Source organism: Vipera berus (genome assembly GCF_964194415.1).
Source record: "Vipera berus genome assembly, chromosome: 9".
NCBI classification, from domain to species: Eukaryota; Metazoa; Chordata; class Lepidosauria; order Squamata; family Viperidae; genus Vipera; species Vipera berus.
In genome coordinates this window covers 2,555,629-2,576,804 of record NC_138212.1, presented here as the reverse complement: position 1 = coordinate 2,576,804, position 21,176 = coordinate 2,555,629, and the positions used below count along the sequence as shown (strand labels likewise).

Sequence of the window (21,176 nt, the reverse complement as noted above, 5' to 3'; positions counted from 1 at the left end):
CAGGAGAAGAGATTGTGCTACCCAGAGCAGCTTGTAGAAGCGAAGCAGGTGCATTAAATAGACTCTTTAGTTACCACTAACCAGAACTTTATTCCACGTGAACCTCGGAGTAGAACCTTGAACTATCCTACAAGCAAACTTGAATTTCTGAGGTGGAGATCGTGTTTAGATCAGCCTTCTCCACTCAGGTGCCTCCTAGAGACATAAATGCCACAACCCCATCTTCCCCAGCTTACACAGCCTTGGGATCGGGGGGGGGGGCTGCTGAGTTAGCGATGGAGCCCTAAGCTTGGTGGACCTCACTTGTGGGGAAAGCAACGGCTCAGGTGGATCGGTGGGTTGGCCTGGCTTTGCCCTGATCCTTCCTCTCCGCTGTTTCCTCCCAGTTACATGGTTCGGGTGCGTGCTGTGGTGATGACCCGAGACGACTCAAGCGGCGGTTGGGTGCCCATGGGTGGTGGCGGCCTAAGCCATGTGACCATCTGTAAAGCCCCACACCCTGACGAAGGGCAGCGCTGTCAGTACCTGATCAACGGGGAGCGCCTCCGGGACCAGACGGTGAGACTGACAAGATGGGGAGACGGGACAGGGGGAGACCGTTGCAAACCAAAGAGATTAAGATTACCCTTCCTCTCCTTCCAGGGCAGGAGGTGATGGAGCAGGGATCCCCAGTCTGTGGGCCGCAGCCCACTACCAGTCCATGGCCTATTCATAACCGGGCCACTGCCTGGTGCGTGTACGTGTGTGCACAGCCCCACTCACACGAGCATTGCGGGCGCTCGTGGGCCCCACTCGCATGAGCAACGGGTGCTCGCACGCATGTGCGCCTGCATCTACCCTTCCCACAAGACCACCCCCTCTTTTCTCCCCTCCGGGCCGCCAATTCAGAAAGGTTGGGGAACTCTGTGATAGAGCATGAGGGGGGAATGTTGCCTTTAACCCAGTAAGTCTGCAGCAGTCCTTAATTTAGGATATTAATTTTGCTCAAGTGACTTCCCCGTCAGCCCCAGCCTTAACTCCAGGGACAAAAGTCAGCCTTTCTCCACATTTAGCTCAATGAAGTCTTGGTGGGCAGCATGAGGTGGGGGGGGGAGGTATCCTCCAATTGTTCTTCCCATCATCGACTCTTCATCCTCCTCATCCTCCTCTTCCTTCCTGTCCTGCAGACCATCTTGGAGTGTACCTTGAAAAGGGACCTGGTCTACAACAAGGTGAACCCCATTTTCCACCACTGGAAAGTCGGGGACAACAAGTTTGGCCTCACTTTTCAGAGCCCTGCAGATGCGGTGACTTTTGAGAAGGGTGTGCAAGCCGCTCTGAAGGAGATCACGGAAGGTGAGGGGAGTACAGGAAAAATGGGGGGGGGAGGCAAGAGGGGTTACCATGCTATGCATCTGAGCCATTGTGGAGTATGGCAACTTCCTTTCAGCCCGTTACAGTGGAAAATTTCAAGTTCAAAGCTGTCAGCATCAATCAACTTCTCACAGGTGTTTTTTTTTTCTGACTCCACCAATCCCTGAAATAGGAGTAATTTGTAAACACGTTGTAACGTTATGGTGATTACTACAGAGAGTTATTGAACTGTTGAGTAACTGCACTATCTTCTACCAGGGTTTTGCCATACTCAAAATGGACACAGGAAACATAGGAGAATTTCCTGAAGTAATTTAGACAATTTAGGAGTTCATTCTGGAATTATTATTAATGATGTTGTTGTTGTTCATCATACAGTCAGCCAGATGTTCAGACTGGAGCTGGCGTTTTTATCCATTTATCAAGCCCTTCCCAAAGACCTGGGACAGGCAGATGTGGATGTTTGATGGCGTTAGTGGTGTCATCCCAGGATGTTCTGAGTAAAGCTGCCTTTTGCAATTGACTGATGGTGACTTTGTCAATGCCGAAAGTGGAGCTCCAGTTCTCTTGGAGCTCCAGTTCTCTAGGAACCTATCACTACTGATATTATTATTACTATTGGAAATGTATAATAGCTGGCAGCTCCCATAGACTCACGGCAGGATGCAAATCTAGGTCCAAAACACACACAAACCCACAAAAAAATAAAAACAAACAATTACAAATCAAACTAGAGGCACTTTTCCTAAATTTTTTCATAAGCTGGCCAAGCCCTGAAGAATGCATTTTCATTTTTCCCCCTCACCTTTCCATATTTCATTCAGGATAAAGGCCTAATTGTATTTTTTTAAAAAAAGGACTTTGGTATAATTTTGTGCACATATTTAGATTTTTTTTACTTCCATCTTCCAGGTTCTTTTTCACCTTGCTCCAGTGCCACTGGCTCCTCTTCCTCCTCCGAGGATGAAGCAGCTGGTCGGGATGAAGCCCTTACTGTGAGTCGGTTTTCTACTTCAAATTGAATGTTCCTGATTATTGTAAAGCGATTTTTCTCATGCGTGTTAGCCAAGGAAGGCTTGAATTGAAAAACAACTCTTTTTTTAAAGCACGTTTCTGTCTTTTGGATGGCCAGAGTGAGGTTCAAATCATGCTTCAGTGCCTGATAATACAGGCGGTCCTCGGCTTACAATCATTCTTTTAGCAACCATTCAAAGTTACAATGGCACTGGGAAAAATGACCTGCCACTGGTCCTCGTTGTTAGGGAATTGCACAGCAGGTGTCCAAATGAAATCAGAGACACTGACACAAACTTGCAGTTTTATATAAATAAATTATTATTATTATTATTATTATTATTATTATTATTATTATTATTATTATTATTATTATTATTATTATTATTATTTATTAAATTTATATACCGCCCTTCTCCCGGAGGACTCAGGGCGGTGAACAGGGCATATAAATAGAAATACAAAAGTTAAAAAAGGATTAAATAATTGCCCAATTAAAACAATCACAATATAAAACCCATTAAAACCCTAACGTTCCCCCATCAGGCCAGGCCAGCTTGTTCAAATAAATGGGTCTTTAGCCCGTTTATATATATTTACATCAACATATACAATATATATTTACATCAACATATACAGCAAACTAGATCATGAGATAAACGGGAATCATGAGGTAAATGGGAATCATGAGGTAAATCACAGAGCACCGAAGAAAAGGCAGGAAAAAAGGGAAACTTCCCCTCCACACCCAAAGTAACCAATCACAGTGCAGCTTGCCTCATGCAAGAGTCAACATTCTTCAACGAGTCAACCATAACTGTGCGTTCTGGCTCAACCCCATTGCTCCAGCTCCTAAATTTAAATATCTACTGCTACTACTACTGGCACTGATGATTTTTATTTTATTTTAATTCCATTTATATCCCGCCCTTCTCCGAAGACTCAGGGCGGCTTACAAGCTTAGCAGTAGATGTTACCTAGTTTGGGAAATGAAATGCCTGCAAGAAAACCACCGTTCAGAAAGCACCAAGGACCCCTCATTTCAGTCCTGAGCTACAAATATTTTCCTTTATTGGTACTTTTCGAAGAGCAACACTGACGGCATTTGCACAGCAGGTGTCCAAATGGAGTCAGAGATGCTGACAGGAACTTGCAGTTTTATATAAATAAATACATTTTACATCAATATACAAAGCAAAGTAGATAATCAGGTAACAGGAGAATCATGAAGTAAAACATAGAGCAAACAGGGTACATGGAAGAAAAAGGCGGGGGGAAAAAGGAAACTTTCCCTCCACATCCACAGCAACCAATCACAGCACAGATTACCTCATGCAGGAGCCAGCACTCTTCAAACAGTCAACCATAACCGTGTGTTCTGGCTCCCTGCACAACCCCACTGCTCCAGCTGCTAAATTTAAATATCTCAACACTCATACTTACAACCGTCGTACCACCCCCTGGTCACGTGATCACAATTGGGGCACTTGGCAACCAATTTGCCTTTACAACCAGTTGAAGCAACATGTGATTTTTTGTCCTTTTCTAGCAAAAAACACCCCCATGCAAAAGAATGGATTTGCACTTGCAACCATGGATTTGCTTAACGACCATGATGATTCACTTAACGGCCATGGTAAAAATGGTGGTGAAATGAGATCTGACTCAACTTATGACCATGATGATGTACGATGGAAATTCTGATCCCAATTGTAGTTATCTCTTGAGGACTACCTGTAGCAGTAGCATCAGTGATACTCGGTTGTCATCTCTAAGTGTTTGAGGTCACCATGAAACCTGGACTTTCACAGCCAAAGAGTCCAAATTGGCAGAAGCTGTGGGCGTCTTGACCAGGTTTCTTGAAAAATCCATTTTTTAAAAAAAGATTATAGGTAGTCCTTGACTTATGATGAGTCACTTGGTTACAACCAACCTGAAAAGGGGCAGTTATGACTTGGATTCAAATTTCCAGTGGTCGGGCCCCCTTTCGGACATTCAGCAGCCTAGCGGAATTTTCTGCCCTTTGTAGCATCATCTGACCATTGTAGCAAAACGGCATTCACTTGACGGACAGGCTCCGTTATAGTCATATGTCAAAGATTACCTGTAAAAGTTGGTTCCTCATTTGGGCTCAAGTCTACCTTGTGCTAGGGGCAACTGAATGAAAAGCCATGAGGACGTGCTCTTGGACTCAGCATAACCTCTGCATTGTGGCTTCTTTCTCTAGGTGCGCACGGACAGCGAGTCTTCCTCAAACAGCCAGAAGGAGATGCTCCCCAAACCCATCACCATTGTGACCAGCGAGTCTTCCTCCACCTGTTTCATTCGCACCCCTATTTCTGAAGAGTTCCCCTTCAGTTCAACACAAGGGGCAACCTCAGCTGGACCAGTGCGTAGTTAGGATCATTATCTCCTTCTCCTTTTCCTGTTTCCTCCCCCCTTTCCTGCCCTCTCCTCTCCTCTCCTCCCCTCGTCCTCTCCTTGTCTTTGTCCTTCTCCTCTCTCCTCCTCCTCCTCCTCCTCCCCTTGTTGAATTCCCAGAGCTTGATTTCCATCCTCTTCTTCTCCACCTGCCCCCCCCCAGGTGCAAGCCGAGCCCTTGCAGCAGCTGACTCTCCCAGACGAGGAGGAGCTGGAGAGCATCAGCCCTTGTCCTTGGGTCACCAAAGGCTACGAGGACTACCGGCGGGCTGTGGTTCAGAAGCACCAGCCAGACCCCAAGAAGATCGACCTGTGCGTACACTTTGAGAAGGGCGGCAGGGGCAGCCAATCCCCCAGAGAGAAGGAGTACAGCTTCCCCCCTGGAGCCGAAGGGCGGCTCAAGGACCCCAAGACCTCACCCTCCTGCCGGATCCATGGGGCCTCCTCCCCCTTGAAACATAAGCCACTGAAGGAGCAGCAGCAGTCACCGCAACCGCCCTCCGGAGTTATCATGGGCGTGGAAGAGGACACGGTGCCCTCGCGGTGCGTCTACTGCCGGGACGTCTTTAACAATGAGGAGAACGGGCGGGGACAGTGCCAAGATGCGCCGGACCCCATTGGCCACTGTGTCTACCAGTTCACTTGTATGTGGTGCGCTGAGAGCATGCTGTACCACTGCATGTCGGACTCGGAAGGGGAATACTCGGACCCTTGTTCTTGCGACACCGGCCACCCGTACTTCTGCATCCGCTGGCTGGCTCTGGCCACCCTCTCCTTGGTGGTCCCGTGCATGTGCTGCTACCTACCCCTCCACGCCTGCTACTCCTGCGGCGAGCGCTGTGGTTGCTGCGGTGGCAAGCACAAAGCCGTCCGGTGAAACTGAGCAATTCCTTGGCGCCCCGTTTGGGTTTTTTTGCCACCCAGGCCGCGGAGGGCGTAAGCCAGGCGGCTTTCCTCCGAGACGGAGGCTTGCTGGGGTTCCAGTCCTTCCCCCAGCCAGCTCCCCCCCCCACACACACTCCCTTTCATTCCTTCTGGGGGGAAAAGGACCTGGTGAGGATGGTTGGTGGCCCTCCCAGGAGAGCTCCTGGGACGGTTTTCTGTTCCAAAATTGGGACTTTCTTTATTGCAGGAAAGGAAAAGCAAGAAGCACAGGTGACCCTTTCTTGTAACTCTGCAGTCAGATGTTGTTCTGGGTACCCACCAGGCATGTATTTTCCCCTCCTCCCTGCGATGTTCTCTCTAGGGGTCGTGTTTTGGGGAGGGTTTATTTTAAGGAAGGGGAGGAGGAGGAACTCGGGAAAACAAGTATGAGGACTACGCCGTAACTTAGTCCAAAGTTTACTATGAACTCCGAAAGCGTCCCGCGTTTTACCAATGTTGGTATCGTTCATGAGCTCCGCTCGTCCTTAATGTGTATGTTTGGATGAGTCCAAGGCAGGCTTGGGCAACCGCCACCGAGAAGGACCTCACCGGCCAGCCGTGTATTTTGACAAATTCAGTCAGGTAAAACATTCCTTGCCCCCCCCACTTCCCCATGCCACCCCCAAATGTCTTCTTAAGATTGAGACGTAATAGCATTGCCCGTAGGAGCCAGGCTGGGTGCCTCACCAGGGTGAGGAGAGGACGGCTATTTTTTCGGATCGCGTTTTGTTCTCCTTTTCCCTTCCCGGCCCATTGTAGCCCACCGGTAGTCCTCGATTTACCGCCACAATTGAGCCCAAAATTTCTGTTGCTAAGTGAGACATTTGTTAAGTGGGCCTGGCCCTGCTTTATGACCTTTCTTGAAACTCACAGTTGTTAAATTAACAACAAGGTTGTGAAGTGACTCTGGCTTTCCCCCTTGACTTTGCTTGCTTGGGACGCTGCAACCGTCGTAAATAGGAGTCAGCTGCCAAGCGCCCGAATTTTGATCGCAGGACCACGGGGACGCTGCAACGGTCGTCATTGTGAAAAACGGTCCTAAGTCGCTTTTTTTTCCAGTGCCGCTGTAACGTTGAGTGGTCATTAAATGAACTGCTGTAAGTCGAGGACTACCTGTATTTTTTTTTGCCTGATGTTTAACGATGTGCTGAGCATGTCTCTGTCTTCAAAGGCTGCTTTCCCCGAGTGAACCAGGAGCGCTTGCGGGTGGGGTGGAGGGTCCGGAAGACGGGACTGGTGGATTTGTTTCCTTGTCGTTAAGTGAGCCGTTCTCCCAGCCCCTCCCCCTTCTCCTCTTTCACCATTCCAGCTAGACCCGAATATGAATAGACTAGAGCTGGAAGGGACCTTGGAGGTCTTCTAGTCCAGCCCCCTGCTCAAATGTGAACATGAGGATGCTGCTACGGTCGGAAATGTAAAAAAAAATGGTCAATGGTCACTTTTTCCAGTTCCGTTGTAACTTTGGTCACTAAGTGAACTGTTGTAAATGGAGGACTACCTGGAAAGGTACTAAGTCTACAGCTACAAAGAATTTCTGTGGCTAAGAAAGGCGGTTGTTCAGCGAGTTGCGTCTGATTTTATGATCTTTTTGCCATCATTACTAAGTGAATCCCTATGGTTGTTAAGTCAACGATGCCGCTGTTAAGCAAATCCGGCTCCTCTTCCCCCGCCCCCCCCCATGACTTTGCTTGTCTGGAATCAGCTAGGAAAGTCGCACAACGGCGATCATCATAAATACAGACAGTCCTCCACTTACGACCACATTTGAGGCCAAAATTTCTGTTCTTAAGTGAGACATTTGTTAAATGAGTTTTGCCCCATTTGACCACCTTTCTCACCACAGGGGTTAAGTGGATGAGTGGAGTTGTTAAGTCAGTAACTCGGTTGTTAAGTGAACCTGGCTTCCCCATTCCCTTTGTTTATCAGAAGGTCGCAACTTACAACTATTGTAAGTTGAGGATTATCTGTACAGGCTGGTTAGCCAGGTGCTCAAATGTTGACCATTTGACCGTCAGGATGCTGAACGTTTGTAAGTGCAAGGACCGATTGTAAGCCATCTTTTTCAGTGCTATTGTCACTTTGAACGGGCCCTCAACGGATGGTTTTGTAAGTCAAGGACTACCTGTAGATAACCTGGTTGAGCAAGGGGGATGGACTAGAAGACCTCCAAGGTCCCTTCGAACTCTGCTTTTCTGTTAATCTTTCTTTCTCTCCCTGCTTTACCCGTTGGAACTGGGCACAAGTTTTTTCTGCACGTGTCTGGGTGGCAGACCCACGCACAACACACAATGCCTGATGCAAACGCACAACATTTTTTAACCAGGTTATATTTCTGTTAGAGGCTTCAAGGAAGAGATGGAAGTGGGTAAACTTTGGTTCATAAAAGATGGGGTTTGGCTTAGCTGGAAAGATAAGATCTGGTTTGCATACAACAGATCTTAGGTCTTCAGGTGGGCTGAGAAATTTCCGCCCCCCCACTGAATCTTAAAAGACCTCTTCCTTATTTGTCAACAATATTCAAGCCCAGCCACCAGTGCAATAAGAGCACTTAAAATCCCACAAGTTCTATTTTTCAGAAATCCTCTAATTTAGCTCCATTTAGGTTGACCTTTTTCCTTGTCCTCCCTGACTCAAAGCAAAAAGCAACATTTTTCTTTAATAACCCCAAGCTTCTAAACTGCAGGAATTATGTATGCAAAATAATCTGATAGGCAGACAGTACAGTTTGCATAATTTATTTAAAGCAGATGTGTCGATTTCCTCTAGCAAAAGATGGAAGACGTTTTTTTTTTCTTTTTAAAAAATAAGAATAAAAATGCCCAGGCTGTGTTTTAAAATCTGACCATAAGGGTCTTGATGTTTTGTAGGTGAGTTTTCGGCATCTAGAGGAGGTAAAATTATAGGCTGGTTAAGAGGTGGTGGAGGGGTGTCCAGCCTTGGCAACTTTAAGACCTGTGAACTAACTTCAACTCCCAGAATTCTCCAGCCAATCATGCAGGCTGGAGAATTCTGGGACTTTTGAAGTCCACAAGTCTTCAGTTTTTCAAGGTTGGATATCCCTGACAAGCTTGGTTCATTCCTCAATGCGGTCATTTTTTAAAGTCTGGTTGAAAACATTTAAATTGGCAGTTTTTTAACCTAAAATGTAAAAGGACAATTCTTAATTCTTAAATGTTTTAAGTTTTCTGCCTTGCCGTTTCTCTTCAGGCTGTCTTTGTCAGAACCCAATGGAAGAGTTTTAACGAAAGAAAGGATGTGTGATGCATTAAGGAACTGGGGCTGCCTGGGAATACAAAGCAGAGAGGAGCGCATTAAAAGCATGATTTCCTTTTATTGTTTGCCCATCCCAAAACGTCTGTTGCTAAGCAAGGCAGTTGTTAAGTGAGATTTGCCCCATTTTATGACCTTTCTTGCCCTAATTGTTAAGTGCATCGCCGCATTTGTTAACTGAGTCACACGTTTGTCTGGCTTCCCTCTGGACTTTGCTTGTCAGAAGGCCGCAAAAGGTGATCACATGACTCTGGGACGCTGCAACCGTCGTAAGTACATGCCAGTTGCCAAGCCTCTGAATTTTGATCATGTGACCACGGGGATGCTGCAACGGTTTTAAGTGGGGAAAAAAACACTCATAAATCACTTTTTACAGTGCCATTGTAACTTCAGACAATAAATGAACATTTGTAAGTCAGGGACTAGCTGTAGACCGGCGTAGGGTGTCTCCAGAATTTTAAAACTTGCATTTGTGGGAATATGCAAAGCTTAAAGGACTACGAAGAGAACACACAAGAGGGGAGGAAAAAATCAATGGATTTCCTCATTTAGATAAAAAATTATTACGGGATAGATACATATTCCAGTTTGGGGAAAGGGACATCTTTGGTTGACTAAGATAGCGCCTACATCCTGCCCTTAATATGTACAATTCTACTTTTTTGCGATTTTCCTGGTTCTTTACGTCCGAAAGCAAAGCCGGATCAATGTGATTCGCTTCTGAGATTTTATACAGCTTGTTTCAAAAGGCTCCTCGTGCAGACAGGGTTCGGTTTACAGGGTATACACAAAAACACAAATGCACACCTTGTTATCTTCCTGTTTGTTATGTAGATCAGTTGGAGAGGATGCGTGATCCTTGGTAAAGTCTGGGCTATCGAGAGGCACCAGAGGAAGAATTTTTTGTCCCGCACTTTTAACAGGGCCTTGCAAGGTTTTTCATTGCAGAACTGAGCTGCAGAAAATGGCACTTGGGGGGGGGGGGCAGGGGACGGAGTCCACTGGGTGGGACGGGGGTGGGGGGAGAGAAAAGCAAAGGGATAGGTGGGCTTTATTCCCCCTTTTGGCATCAATAATAATAATACAAGCTTCACTTTCTCCTGTGTTCCATTTCAATGAAATCTCCAAAGCACAAAAAACCCGTTGAACCATTATACGTCGTCGTTTAGTTAGGAAGTTTATTGATGCAACCCCAATATTGTTGTTGTTGTTTTTTTTTTAAAAAAAGTCCTTCTGATGTAAATTATGCCAGATTCCAATTTGCTGACTGGATTCACAGTTTAAGCCCTTGAACGCTTAAGTGCTTCAAAGCATCCGAGAATGAGAACTATGTAGTCTTAAGGGAGAGTTAACTTAAGGGGCGGGGGAGGGTTCCAACCTTGCCAGCTTTAAGGTCTGTGGACTTCAACTCCCAGAATTCCCCAGCTAGCCATTCTGGGAGTTTTAAGATAGGAACCCTGTAGTGAACTGAATCTGGCTTCCCCCATTGACTTTGCTTGTCAGAAGGCTGCAAAAAGGTGATCCTGGGATGCTGCAACCGTCCTAAGCACATGCCAGTTGCCAAGCATCTGAAATTTGATCGCGTAGCTGTAGGGATGCTGCAATGGTCATGAAGTGTGAAAAATGGTCACAGATCCCTTTTTTCCCCCTCTCAGCGCCGTCGTACATACAGTCACTAACCGAATGGTTTGTTTGTTCAGTCAAGGACTACTCTTGTCAGCCTAAAATCTGGCCTAAATTAAGGGGGTTTGCCTTCCCCTCTTTCTTCTCCTTGGGGTCCCAATCTCTCTTATTAGCAACACAGATCGATTCCATTTATTCTGAAATCCCATTCAGAGAATTCACCGATAGAATTCTGCTGGCCTGTGTCCCCTTTTCTACTATTTACGTTTCTAATTGCTTGCTTGGCTCCAGAAGTAAACTGGCAAAGGCTGAATTTCAGATGCTGCCTTCCTCCGTTGGGGCAACTGCTTCGGCCCTCCACCCTCGGGGTTGCACGGAATCCCTTAGGATTGCAACTCTCCGAATGCCTAGATAAGCTGGCAGCTATGGCAGGGAAGGCCGTGCTAAAAAAGAGGGGCAGACCTTGAGATTGGGGGAAGGCGGATGGGGCGAAGCGGGTATCCCACACTGGGCCGTTGCTGTCTTTCTCTTTTAGGTCTTTGCAGAGGAAAGGAGTCGACGAAAACCAAACCAGAAGATTTATGTTCCATCTTCCCCCCCCCTAATGTGGTTGCCAAGCTAATTTTCTTTCCTGTTTTAAGTATTTTATCAGATTTGTATATTCGGTATTGGAATTTCTGTGTATTTTAAAACAAGAATATTTTTAAAAGAATGGCACAGTGGGCACTGGAAGAGAATGCTCTATTATTTAAAACTGTACAATTTAAATTAAAAAGGAAACATTACACTTAAGAGAAGCAGCCTGGCGTTTGGATTCTTCTCCTCACTGCACACTGTTCATGGTTTCTTTCCAGGGGCCCAATTTTAAAAAACTTTCATGGCATAATCCTTTTCTCCCGCTCCCCGCTAAAAATTTGGGCAGAAGGTAACATCTGTTTCCTTGGATTGGAAAAGCCACCATCATCATCTAAGGCTAATAAACTACAGTCATGGTCATAAACAAAACTTGACCAAGTTACTAGTCCACAAGAGTCTGTTTCACTCTCAGTTGCGATCTTAAACTCCATACTGACAAGTGGAGTGGAATTCTGGTTGGTTGGCTTCATTATTTAAAACCTGAATTCAGTTTCCATCCTCTGTATCATACATCACACTTCTTGAATTTTTTGGGTGAATTGAAGAAAGGGGGGGGAATGGTCATATTTTATTTATTTCTTGAATTTATATTGCCACCTCTATCTCGAGTGACTCTGGACTGCTTACAATACTGTTAAAACATATAAAGGCATTCAAAGCGTTAAAATTAATCTTAATGCTTTGAATGCCTTTATATTTATGTTTGAATCACATAGGGGGGAAATTTAATTTAATTTAATTTAATTTATTGAATTTATATACCGCCCTTTCCCGAAGGACTCAGGGCGGTTTACAGGGTATAATTTTTAAAACATTAATACAAAAATTAAGACCAATTTAAAAAAGATTAAACTAAGTCCCTGCAACATGTAAAACCCCAGTTAAAACCCCAATTAAAACTCCAATTAAAACTCAGCCTGAGTTTTAAAAATGAAAAAATGCTGCTCTAATTTATTTATTAAATGTATATTCCCGCCACTATCTGGAGGGACTCTGGGCGGCTTACCGTAGCATGAAAACATAAAAGGCATTCAAAGCATTAAAATTAAGATTAGCAACAATGAAAGAGAATACACACAGCCTCTTAATACCCTCGGACAAGTTGCCACCGACGCACAAGAGTGTGAGTGCGTGAACCCTCTTGTGTGCATACAAGCGTGTTTGTACATGCACACGTAAAACCTACGCCTCCACAGCCAAGAAAGCTCGGCGTGAAAGGGAGCACTCTGCACGTGCTCAGAAGCCGGGCGTGTTGCTGAGCCAGAATGGAAGCGCGTAAGGAAGCAGGCGGCCGGCTGTTCCTCCAAACGCCGCCCCCGCAGCGCGCTCTGATTGGTCAACGATTGATACTTTTTTCCGATACTCTCCTGTGTCTGGCACGTTGCCATGGAGAAGAGGGGGGGGCGTCAGCGACGGCACCTTCCCATTGGCTGACGAGTGTTGCGGGCGTTCTGAGGTGCGATTCTCTTTCGGAGTTTGTTTGGTTTGTTTTTTTTTTTGTCCCTTTCCACCGCTAGAAGGAACTCCCGATTGGCCGGGAAGAAAGCGAAGCACAGTGGGAGGAGCCCCTGGGTTGCTATGATAGCCCTCAGCCAATCCCAGGCTCCGCACCGGGCCAGGGACGCCTCGGATTGGCGCCTCGGAGCTGAGTGGGGGGGAGAGAGAGAGAGAGAGGTCAAGCCCGTGCTATCATTGGCGGCCTTGGTGGGCGGTGTTTGACGTCTTTAGGAAGTGCTCGGAGGGCCTGGCCAATGGGGAAGGCCGCCTCTGCTTGGAAGGCGGGGCTACAGAGCTCGAGAGACCAGCGGTCTGTGCGAGGTGGGGATTCCAGCGGAGAGATGGAGCTGGAAAGCGTCCCGGGGTGAGCGGGGGCGGGGCCAGGGGCTGGGGCGGGGCCTAAGCTCAGCCGCGTGGGGGTGGGGTGGGGGGGCTGCCGGTGAAGGATTCCGGGGGGGCCTCTGCGCCCGCCTTCCCTTCTCGGCCTGGCCTACCTCGCAGGGTTGTTGTAGAGCAGGGGTCTTCAAACTTGGCCCTTTTATGACTTGTGGACTTCAACTCCCAGAATTCCTCAGCCAGCAAAGCTGGCTGAGGAATTCTGGGAGTTGAAGTCCACAAGTCATAAAAGGGCCAAGTTTGAAGACCCCTGTTGTAGAGGAAGGTTGCAGAAGGAGCCCTGTGCGGGCAGGAGGTGGCGAGGGAGCTCTTGGACTCTTCTCCCCGGGAAGGCCCGACGCTCAGGCCCCGGCAGGCCACAGAAGCCTCTGGACAGGAGGCCCACTCAGCCAGGGAGCCAGGCTATTCTCCAAAGCCCCTGAAGGCAGGAGAAGAAGCAACGGATAGGAACTAACCAAGGGGAGAAGCAACCTGGAACTAAGGAGAAACTTTCCGACAGGGAGAACAATTAACCAGTGGAGCAACTTGCCTCCAGAAGCGGTGAATGTGCTCCAACACTGGAAGCCTTTAAGAAGACTGGACAGCCAGGGGGTTGGACTAGATGACCTCCAAGGTCCCTTCCAAGTCTGTTGTTATCCTGTTATTCAAGGATTTATGAGTGGGTGCTTAGTGGTCTCTGAGCTGGATGGGTGACTTTCGGTTGTTTCATTCCCCAGCTCACCAGTGCCAAGGAGGTTGTGGTTTGCACTCTAGCGCTAATAATAATTAACGATTGTCAATAAGAAAGACAAGAACAGCTGGATAGCGGGCCTAGGGACAGCAGAAGAGATGACAAAGACCTGTCGAAAAAAATCGCAAAGTGTAAAAGACCTGCAAATAGATGTAGATCAGGGGTGTCAAACTCGCAACGTCATATGACGTGTCGCGACATATCGCGACTTTTTTGCCATTGCCGGCAATGGGGTGGGCGCGGTTTCGCTATGATGCATCCAGCCCGCGGGCCGGCAGTTTGACACCCCTGATGTAGAACAACTATGGCAGAAGAAAAGCAAAGATTGCACCAAGAGAAGAGGTGCTTTGGTTGCAATCCCAGAACATCTGGAGCACGACTTGAACCTCATCGGCATTGACCCAAGTCACTGTCAGTCAATTGCAAAAGGCAGCTTTAACCGGAACAACTTACGTCTTGTGAGGAGACCTTCAAGACCATCGGACAATATCTCCCTCACCCAGGTCCTTGGGAAAGACTCGAGAAGTGGACAAAAATGCCCGATCCAGTCGAAACATAGAGTAACCTCCAAGTAAAACTGCCTTTTGTAATGGACTGGTGCCAATTTTGCCAGTGCCAGCGATGCTCAAGTGATGCTCCAGTTGTTTGGGGATTGTACCCAAGGCACCTATGACTATCGGTATTGTCTTTGCTTCATAACTATCGTTATTTGTAGATTTCCATCAATAAAAACCTTCACCCAGGTGGCTGAAGCTGGGGTCTCCAGCCCTCAGTTCATGACGCTTTGCTCCTGGCTGGTTTCAGAGCTCCGAACTCTTTGTCAGCTGGAGGAGGATGTTACCCCGGTGCAGGGTAAGTTCTTGGCTTTTGTGAGAGGGGAAGGGCGGTTTCCATCAGGGCATCGGGCTTTGCGGAGATGGGACTTTGGAATATGTCTCAAAGTACGGGGAGGAACAAATCTGACTGCTCTAGATCATGTGAAAGAACTGAGAATGGGAAGGGGGAGGGGAGGGAGGGGAGAAGAGGAGGAAAGAAGGCAGGTGGAAAGGAAGGAGAAGAGGAAGGAAGGTGGGAAGGAAGGAAGGGGTAGGGAAGAGGAAGAAGGGATGGAAGCGGATGGAAGATGGAAAAGCTACAGATGAACAACACAGAAAGGTTAAGAATGAGCAGAGGCTGAAGGGGAGGTGATAGGAATCTTTTTTAAAAATAATAATAATAATAAATCATTCTGATCCCAAAGATGCTTTTTCACGAGGCAACTGGACTTTCTTGTTTTTCTTTGAAGACGTTCCGTTTCTCGTCAAGAAGTTTTTCTTTCTTTGAAGAAAGAAAAATGAGAAAGTCCAGTTGCCTTGTGAAAAAGCACCTTTTGGACAGCTATGACCTGGATGACCGAGTCTCTGATTCTATAAAACTCTAAGCTATTTCACCCTATCAGGACCTGAGGATGCCGAGACGTTTCAGATCGAAATCAGTGGCCTCCTCGGTGAGCTGCATTGCCCGTATCCTTCACTGACCACAGGGGACCTAATGGCGAGACTCAGCACCCGAGACAACCGCCTGCAGCTTCTGTGTAAGTTGAGAGAGATTGACAGAATTGGTGCACTGCACTACGCCATAGCTGGCTTAGCCGTGGTTGGTGAATTTAAACCCAAGTGGCTCCAATCAGACAAGGCAGCAGGCCGTCCACCAGGACTTCCAAACGACAAGTTGAATTTCCTGCCCTTATTCTATACAGCTGCTGCCTGGAATGGCTGGTTGTAATTGCCTAGTTTCTTGACAGTTTAATACACACAGAGGGGTTACAATTGGGATCTCAAGGTTTGCGAGTTTTGGGAAAGGAAACGAGTATTCTGAATACTGAGTAAGAACAAACCCACACCCTTCTAACGTTGATGAAGTTCCCTAGTTGGGCAATAAAATGTCTACAAGAAAACAGCCAAGCTCAGAGAGCATCAAGGGTGCCATAGTCCTCCTCCTCCTCTACATATGTTGTATATAGTATGTTTTAGGTGTGTGTCATGTATGTGTTTCACTTTGAGAACAGGCAACTAAATTTCATTTTTAAAGTGTGCCGTTGTGCCCACAGTAAAAAATGACAAAGATTATCTTACCTCCTCCTTGCACTGATGATGTTACCTAGTTGGGTAATAAAATGTCTGCAAAACCCCCCGCCAAGCTCAGAGACCAAAAGGACCTCAAAGTGCTCCTCCTCCCCCCCTCCCTAAACCCCCCTTCCCTCTAACTCTGATGATGTTACCTTGTTGGGTAATGAAACGTCTGCAGGAAAACCGCCAAGCTCAGAGAGCACCAAGGACTCCACTATTCTGAATAGTAGGTGCTGCCGAGAACCAAGGCCTTGACTGGCCTGTGTCCATCTTTTTTCTTCCCCCTCCTGCTTCCTTCCATTCCAGATTTTTTAAGCTCGGAGCTCCTGGCTGCCCGGCTCCAGGCCAGGAAAAAGGTCCAGTCAGCAAAGCAAGTTGAGAAAAATAGCGAAGCCTTGCGAGAACTCCATCAGATCTGCCAAGCCCTGGGGATGCCTCAGCCAGACCCAGCATCCTGTGTGGCTCAGGTTATGGAGGACATTGGATCCCAGGTGGGACTGAAGGGGCAGGCAGACCTGGGCTGGGCAGGTGGGGTCCCGGGAGGAGCAGTTCAGCCTCTGTCCTTTTCCATGTCGAAAGGCCTGAAGAGGCCCAGCTGCTTGCCGAGACGAGGGAGGGGATATACTGTAGTCCTCGACATACGGACATCCGTTCAGCGACTGAAGTTACAATGGTGCTGAAAATGGATGGGTTGAGTTGTGGGTCCTGCCAACACTGGAGATTTGTAAGGACAATATTTGTCTCGAATGGTATAGGGCAGGGGTCTGCGACCTTGACAACTTTGAAGACTGGTGGACTTCAGCTTCCAGAATTCCTCAGCCAGCTGTGCTGGCTGAGGAATTCTGGGAGCTGAAGTCCACCAGTCTTCAAAGTTGTCAAGGTCGCAGACCCCTGGTGTAGGGTTTCCTGCCTGAGCAGACAGTTGGACTAGAAGACCTCGGAGGTCCCTTCCAGCGCCTGTCATTCTGAAAAAGGTGGTTTGTGACTGGTCCTCGCGCTTACGAGCCCTGGCGACGCAGTGGTTAGAACGCAGAGTTGCAGGCTGACTCTGCCCACAGCCAGGAGTTCGATCCTGACGGCTCTCCAGCTTGACTCAGCCTTCCCTCCTTCCCAGGTTGGTCAAATGAGGGCCTCAGATTGTTGGGGGGCAGGGTGTCCAGATGCGACAAATGCTTGGTTTGTCAGTCTCCCACAGAGTGCTGTATTCCACCTGCGGCCTTAACACTTGATTGTGTTAATAATTGTGGTGTCATCTGCCTTTTTCTCTTTGAAAGCTAACTCCATGCTTCCTTCAGATTTCAGGAGCAATCACCGCACAGGCGCCCCAGTCCCAGTGGCCGGCACCGCTCCTGAAGGCCCCCTTGACCTCTGAGCAATGGGTAGGAGGGGCCTTGTGTTTGCGGCAGAGGAGGAGGGGTGTGTGTGGGGGGGTTTCTGGTCTGGCGCCGGTGGAGCTTCAGCATCTCTGCTTTCCGCTTCGCTCTCCTTGAAATGCCAGAAAGCGCTGGAGGAGATTCGCCGAGTGCTGGGGGCCGAATACCTGTGCCGAAGACACATGATGCTCACCCGTTTCGACGTGACCATTGCCTCCTTCCATTGGTCTGAGAGGGCCAAGGTAGAGTGAAGGAGCTGTTGTGTTAGCAGCATTGATTTCATTCCGTGACTGACTGACTGATCGATTGATAGCCCTCCTTTATTATTTTTTAATAACTCAAGAGGGTGAATGTATCCAACCCGCTGTCCTCTTTTCCCTACAGCAACAATCCTGTGAGGTGCTGAGGGAGAAAGACTAGCTCAAAGTCACCCAGCCAGCTTTCATGACCAGGACTAGAACTCACCATCTCCCGGTGATTGGCTCAAAGTCATCCAGCCGGCTTTCATATCTAAGGCAGGACTAGAACTCACCATCTCCTGGTGATTGGCCCAAAGTCACCCAGGCAATTTTCATGTCTAAGGCAGGACTAGAACTCACCGTCTCCTGGTGATTGGCTCAAAGTCACCCAGGCAACTTTCATGTCTAAGGCAGGACTAGAACTCACCGTCTCCTGGTGATTGGCTCAAAGTCACGCAGCCAGTTTTCATATCTTAAGGCAGGACTAGAACTCACCGTCTCCTGGTGATTGGCCCAAAGTCGCCCAGGCAACTTTCATGTCTAAGGTAGGACTAGAACTCACCGTCTCCTGGTGATTGGCCCAAAGTCACCCAGGCAACTTTCATGTCTAAGGCAGGACTAGAACTCACCGTCTCCTGCTTTCTAGCCTAGTGACTTAACCACTAGACCAAACGAGTTGGGGAAGAGGGACACAACTGTCTCAGGATTCTTGTTGTGTTTCTCATCTCTTGTCCTGGCTAGGACCGAAGCACAGCCATGTCCAAAGCCTTCCACCCCTTGCGGCAGTCTTTGCCGGAAGATACCCCGCTCTGCCTTGCCCACCTGCTGGCTGCCCGGGAGGACTTTTCTCGTATCATGAAGACCAGCAGCGGTGCCCTGCGGAGCAAAACCAGTTGTGCTGTCAACAAGGTATGAGCTGGAGGGGACATCTGGGTGACCAGCAGCTGGAGCCGGGTGGAGGAGAACCCTGAGGGGGTTTCAAGCTCTTCAAGCTTAGCCCATCCCCCAATGCCAGGTCATGCTGTTTACTCAGTCGACTATGGTTGGCATAGGAAAACCCTGACTTTACATCTGCAGCTTTGCCTCCTCAAAGGAATCTTAGAGTGGAGAGGCAGAGGAGGGAGGATGCTGGTATCCTCTCCCTTCATCCTTTCCTTCCTTCCTTCCTTCCTTCCTTCCTTCCTTCCTTCCTTCCTCCCTCCCTCCCTCCCTCCCTCCCTCCCTCCCTCCCTTCCTTCCTTTTCTCCCTCTCCTCCCTCCCTCCCACAGGTGTTGATGACTGGCAGTGTCCCAGACCGGGGAGGACGTCCGAACGAAATTGAGCCCCCCATGCCCACCTGGGAGAAGAGGAGAGATGGAGGTGGTGGTGGAGGCGGCCAACGCTGGGCTAAACAGGGCAAGAAAAAGAAGAAATGAAGAAGAGGATATTAAACTGGCTACTGTGGGTTGGCCTGGCCAGAAAAATGAAACGAAAGAAGCCACAGATTCTCACTGAAAGTGTCCAATCCTCAATCTTGCCTTTCTCCAGCATGGAGCCAAGGCAGCTTTAACTAAGGATGTGGCTCTTTATAAGCCAGCTCCCATAATCCAAAGACTATGCTGACTTTAGGAGAAGCGTAATTCTCCTAATATATGGGGAAGGTCGGGGACGAGAGGCTACGTGCCGTACCAGCTGGGTTGCTTTAAAGGTTTGGAAGCTGCTAAGCATGCGCTGCTGGCTTTTTGAAACCCAAAGTCGGTATTTTGTGTTTGGAGTTAATTTCCCCCAAAGTAAATGTCACTCTACACGTCTTGGAATGGGGTGCATAGCTGAGGAAAAAAAGAATAAGTTCAATGGGCTTTGATCTAGATTTCTACTGTAAAAAAATTAAAAGATTCCAAACTGGGTATCTGTTAATTCAGAAGCAGAAATGCATAAAATATTGCTGGGGTGGGAGCTATGGTTGGAGGGGAAAGTACCTCTTTTCTCCTTGTTGATTATCTTGGGGTGGGGGTTGTTTTTTTTTCTTTAACCTGAGGCTTTTTTAGAGGAGGATGACTAGAACTTTCTTAATGTCCAGTCAGCATATCTGCCAGTTCCCCTGGCTGGGCAATAAGGGAATTGTGGGAGATCTGGGAGACCCAAAATGATCATATGTGAGGATGGCCCAGGGGCCTTTTGTATTTAACAAAAAGCGGGGGGGGGGGCTGTCAGGTATTGTTTGAGGATGGGACAAATAGACACAGTTGAAATTTAGCATTCTGGGATCACTAGCGCAGCTCTGATAGTTAACTGTTCTCACTCAACCCAAACTCTTGCTGTGTAAAGATCCTGTTCAAAATAAAACTTTTTATTTTTCTGCCTTCTGGTTGGTTGTGTAGGATTTCAGGCGGGGGAATTCTGGGATCTGAAGTCCACCCATCTTAAAAGCATGCTGGCTGGGGAATTCTGGGAGTTGAAGTCCATCCCTCTTAAAGCTGCAGGCGGTCCTCTCCTCATGGCAAGGTTTTGTTTTTTGCCGTTTCACATTGGACTTGAAGCTTGCCTTCTTCACCTTGTGACATTTCTCAGGGACATTCCAACAGGTTACTTTTTAGGTTAGGAATATTAATGCCACTGGTATCAATTCTTGTGAGTTGTGGATTCACAAATCCCCAAAACTGCCAGAGCCATAAAATGGGGCAGCGCGTACTTTGGTGTTTTGTTTTTTTAAAAAAAATACATAATAAATAAATACAAATCTGAAGCTGCACAGTAAAGGGGGCAGATTCGCGCTGTTCCTCCTAGGACTGCAAAGGTTGTTCACAGGAAAGGTCCTCAAGTGGAAATTCAACAAAAACCGCTCGGACAGCATCTATTCCCAGCTCCCAGTTTTTCCTTTTTCTTGCCATTTTAATTTTTCAGCTTCCTCCGCCAGTCTCTTCTCCTGATCTCCGGCACTTCAAGGCTCAAGGCTTGCCTGCCAGGAAAGCTCTCTTAATTACTAGAGTTTGCAGCAGCAGCAGAGGAGTGACCGGAAGAGCTGGTTTCAGATAAACCGGGGGTCGATTTCATACAGGGATCCCGGGCTGCTGGCTTTCAGGAGCTGCCTGTTCTCGGCCTCCAGCTGTGTGTAGCGGTTCTGAAGACACTGGTTGGCGGTGACCAGCCTGTCCCGTTCCTGCAGGTCAGAGAGAGCCGTTTAGAGAAGAACCAATGATATCTTCGCTCAGGGTGATGGGAGGCTGACAGGTAGCGCCCCCCCCCCCCCGTGTTCCCTGAGCTTGGTGGTTTTCTTGAAGATGTTTTATTACAAGGTTGACTCAGCCTACTGAAGTCAGTAAAATGAGGACCCTGATTGTTGGAAGCTGATTCTGTAAACCGCTTTGAGAGGTTTGTAAAGCACTGTGAAGCAGTATATAAGTCTGAGTGCCCTTCTTCCTTTCCTTTCCTTTCCTTTCCTTTCCTTTCCTTTCCTTTCCTTTCCTTTCCTTTCCTTTCCTTTCCTTTCCTTTCCTTTCCTTTCCTTTCCTTTCCTTTCCTTTCCTTTCCTTTCCTTTCCTTTCCTTTCCTTTCCTTTCCTTTCCTTTCCTTTCCTGTGGTTAGAATACAGTATTACAGGCTGACTCTGCC

General features: G+C 47.8%; 3 protein-coding genes across 4 annotated transcripts in view; 2 read left to right on the top strand and 1 right to left on the bottom strand.

Moving 5' to 3' along the window:
* Window positions 1-390: 390 nt before the first annotated feature.
* SPRED3 (sprouty related EVH1 domain containing 3) lies at window positions 391-5,665 on the top strand (the record flags this gene model as incomplete). Its single annotated transcript, XM_081335429.1, has 5 exons — window positions 391-558; window positions 1,167-1,335; window positions 2,266-2,348; window positions 4,595-4,756; window positions 4,952-5,665. 5 exons carry the CDS (start codon window positions 391-393, stop codon window positions 5,663-5,665), a joined length of 1,296 nt encoding a protein of 431 aa, XP_081191555.1.
* Window positions 5,666-13,034: 7,369 nt separating this feature from the next.
* Window positions 13,035-19,927, top strand: FAM98C (family with sequence similarity 98 member C). Its single transcript, XM_081335114.1, has 8 exons — window positions 13,035-13,102; window positions 14,580-14,716; window positions 15,303-15,437; window positions 16,279-16,463; window positions 17,268-17,351; window positions 17,471-17,587; window positions 18,326-18,493; window positions 18,854-19,927. Exons 1-8 carry the CDS (start codon window positions 13,080-13,082, stop codon window positions 18,998-19,000), a joined length of 996 nt encoding a protein of 331 aa, XP_081191240.1. The 5' UTR covers window positions 13,035-13,079; the 3' UTR covers window positions 19,001-19,927.
* Window positions 19,894-21,176, bottom strand: part of RASGRP4 (RAS guanyl releasing protein 4) — a 27,977-nt gene continuing 26,694 nt past the window's right edge. For both annotated transcript variants that reach the window (XM_081335112.1, XM_081335113.1), the window contains exon 17: window positions 19,894-20,724. In XM_081335112.1, the coding sequence (XP_081191238.1) occupies window positions 20,593-20,724 (132 nt within the window). In that variant the 3' untranslated portion in view covers window positions 19,894-20,592. The remainder of the gene's footprint in view (window positions 20,725-21,176) is intronic.